The sequence below is a fragment of the Habropoda laboriosa genome, unplaced genomic scaffold (genome assembly GCF_001263275.1).
Source record: "Habropoda laboriosa isolate 0110345459 unplaced genomic scaffold, ASM126327v1 scaffold68, whole genome shotgun sequence".
Classification (NCBI taxonomy): Eukaryota; Metazoa; Arthropoda; class Insecta; order Hymenoptera; family Apidae; genus Habropoda; species Habropoda laboriosa.
The window spans coordinates 1,424,272-1,427,567 of record NW_017100195.1 but is presented as its reverse complement, the minus strand read 5'-3'; the positions used below and the strand labels follow the sequence as shown (position 1 = coordinate 1,427,567).

Genomic DNA, 3,296 nt, shown 5'->3' with positions numbered 1-3,296 from the left:
AAAGATTTTGTTGAAAAAAAATTTCATAATTCACTTTGTAACCGCACGGTTATTTCGTGAAAAAATGTAAAAAGTGTACAATATTAACCTTTAATCATAACGCCGTTGACCACATCTGTTCCGGAGTTTGGAAAGCGCTTAGAGAGAGCCAAAATTTCGTCCGAATTTAAACCAAAGACAATACAATCGGACGCAAATGGCGAGGCTTTAACGCCAACATAATAATATTTCTCATCGTTTATATCTAATTTTCCGATCATTGCATTCCCGGATTGCGACATTCTTGGGCTAAAAGTAGTTGTTATACCTTCTGTTAAAAGAAAAATGTTGCGCCTAGAATCCTATCGGAAAAAATATAAACATGTTTCGCAATTGCGTCCTCTTCTAAACAGAAAAATCTTACTATTTAGAATTTTAAAAAACATGTCTTTATATAAGCTAGTAATATAACTTATAATTATACCTAATTTGATTATTAAACATTTATTTAATCTCTTAATTGTTGATAAGAGTACCAATATTTCCATATTTATCATTCTTCTATTCATTCTTTATTTAAATAATAAGAAATCCAATTTTCGCAATTAAAATGATAAACAATATTACCTCAGTTTTTTAAAGTAATATTTGTTCTTATGTTCTAATAAAACTGTAACATTACATTTAATGTAATAAATAAAAAAGTAAATATAATTTCATAAATTTATGATTTAATTTTGTCATTATAATAGAGGAAAGAACATGCTATTATATATGTATGTTATTTATACAAAAAATTGAATCAAAATACAGAAGAAGTTTTGTTAAAATATATTTCTAACCTAAGTCAGACAAAAATTTTGTCTTTCAATGCAGTACACAAAATTTATATTACTCAAAAACACTTTATAGTAATTTATGCATTTACATATTTTATATTAGAATGAAACGTACCAAAATATTGTGAATAAAAAGTACCAAAGACGCTTTTTACGAACATAAAAAGTAAATCATATTTTATTCTAAATAGGCAATATATTCTTTTGCACTCTTTTAATCATCTATTTAATATCTTTTAAAATTAAGGATAATCTTGAGTATAAAAATTATCTATTATGTAAGCATATGTTAATATTACTCATTGTCAATAAGTAATTTATAGTTAATTATGTAACATGTGAAACTGTTTTTATTCTACTGTAATCAGTCAATTGTTTTTCTCGTTCCTCTTTAAGTTGCATCATACGAGTTTCATGAGCCCAACGAACTTCAGTTTGAAGTTTATCTCTTTCATACTCCCATTGAAATTTTTGTAGTTCTAATGCTTTACATTGCACTTCCAATTCTGCAGATTTCCTTAAGGCACGTCTTTCTAATAATTGTTCTTGGTATATTTTGTTTTGTAAAGGTGAACAATCAGATGTGTGTGTAGATGAAACTGGCCACTGTGGTAATCTTCTAGGATTATATGATTTTCTTTGGTGAACTAAACTTGACCGTGCTTGAGGTCCAGCTATGTAAAATGGTTAAAAGCACCTTAGAAACTCATTTCAAATAACTATTTGGAATCTAGCTGTATATTCTTACCTAATCTAATAGTAACTCTAGAGTAAAATAAAGATTTATATGTTTCATAAATGTGTTTTTCAAATTACCAGATGCAACAATCCTTGTATCATTCTGATTTGTTTTCCACATTTGACTGTCTGAACTTGTATCTGTATCATTCTGATTTGTTTTCCACTTTTGACTGTCTGAACTTGTACCTGTATCATTCTGATATGTTCTTCACTTTTGACTGTCTGAACTTATATCTGTATCATTATTTTCAATGCCATTATCTTGATTTACCCAATTCTGTTCATTATTTTTCATTACCAAAACCATGTTTTGTTGAATTGCATTAGATGTTTCAGTTAAATGTAATTGATTTTTATAATTCCAATCATCTAAATCTTCTAACTGTATGTTTGTATTCTGATCAACTGAAGATTCTTGTTTTAGCCATCCATCATTAATTTTCTTGTCAATGTTACTAGTTTTATATTGTTTGCTATGTGCTACTTGTATGAATTGCTGTCTGATATCTTCTCGACATTTTGGACATTTCTCCAAGTGTCGTTTCATACGTTCCATAAGAGTAGCATTTTGAATATATAACTGATTACAAAATTTACAAACTGCAATCACTTTAGAGTCTAGCATCTTCTTATTGTAATAATTCCACACAATTCCACATTTCTTTTCCATGGTTTGTTATAATTATATTATATACACTTTTTCTTTTACTATATGTTTTATATATAATGTATATATCATTTATCCTAATAAAAATATAAATTTTGGTACTTTATATATTGTTGTTTATTGTACGGAATCAGAACCAAGCATATATTGTCCATGCAATTAAACAAATGTAAAAATTAAGTTTTATTCAAAAATACACTATTAGCACAGCATCAAAATTTTAACTATAATTTTTGTAATTTTATAAAACACTGTAAAATATACTGTTTATGTCAAAACTAATAAATATACACATTACACTTTTCAATGTTCACTTAATGTGTAAGAAGTAAATGCCCAAATGTATAAATTGTTTAAATAATGCTCCTATTGAACGTACTGAAACAATCAAATATAATTTTTCAAAATCACTTTTATCATTTGAAGTTTAACAAATTTGTAAAAGTAAATTGTATGTAATTGAAATTTTGCGCACACAAAAATCAATAGAAGTTCGTAATGTTGATGAGAACTGTTAATATTAACTGGCCAAGAACACACATGCGTTTAGAAAACGGACGTTATAACGAACAGTTTGATAATGAATAACATATAATCAGAGTATGACAATTACTTTTTTCTAACATATTATCAAAGAGACATTGTCAACGTTTATTATAATGTCCGTTATTTCACGCACGAATGCTCTCAGTGTTATACAACGGCGAAAGTTTTGTACGAATATGCCACGACCAAATAAAATAATTATTATTTAATGTAAATTAATCTAATCCCATATCCAGCATTAAATTAAACCGTCAATCATTACTACACATAACCTTTATAAAAAGAAAACTTTTCTTATCAATTTTATAAGATAATGTAGATAATAAATATCTTGAATTATTCTATAGTTCGTCGTAATTTGTTGGATGAATTAGAATTGCATGTAATTTAATAGAATGTAATAATTTTAGTCTCAAATTTATACTAGATACCTGTCTTATAGAAAATATCAAAATTGTAACCTAAACCACACGCAAGATTTCATAAGCAGAGAACCCTAACAGATAAGTACGAAACGAATAAGC

At 26.9% G+C, this 3,296-nt stretch overlaps 2 protein-coding genes across 3 annotated transcripts in view; both read right to left on the bottom strand.

The window, feature by feature from the left end:
• LOC108570299 (ankyrin repeat domain-containing protein 39-like) overlaps positions 1-3,230 on the bottom strand; it is a 5,604-nt gene extending 2,374 nt beyond the window's left edge. The window contains exon 1 of the mRNA XM_017932138.1: positions 3,204-3,230. The gene's annotated coding sequence lies outside the window, so the exon portion shown is untranslated. The remainder of the gene's footprint in view (positions 1-3,203) is intronic.
• The window catches only part of LOC108570322, a 6,365-nt gene that overhangs the window by 408 nt on the left and 2,661 nt on the right, over positions 1-3,296 (bottom strand). Inside the window, exon 2 of one of the 2 annotated variants that reach the window (XM_017932163.1) lies at positions 89-288. In XM_017932163.1, the coding sequence (XP_017787652.1) occupies positions 89-281 (193 nt within the window). In that variant the 5' untranslated portion in view covers positions 282-288. Of the gene's footprint in view, positions 1-88; positions 289-3,296 lie in introns of those variants that run through there. The other variant, XM_017932162.1, reaches the window with a different exon arrangement.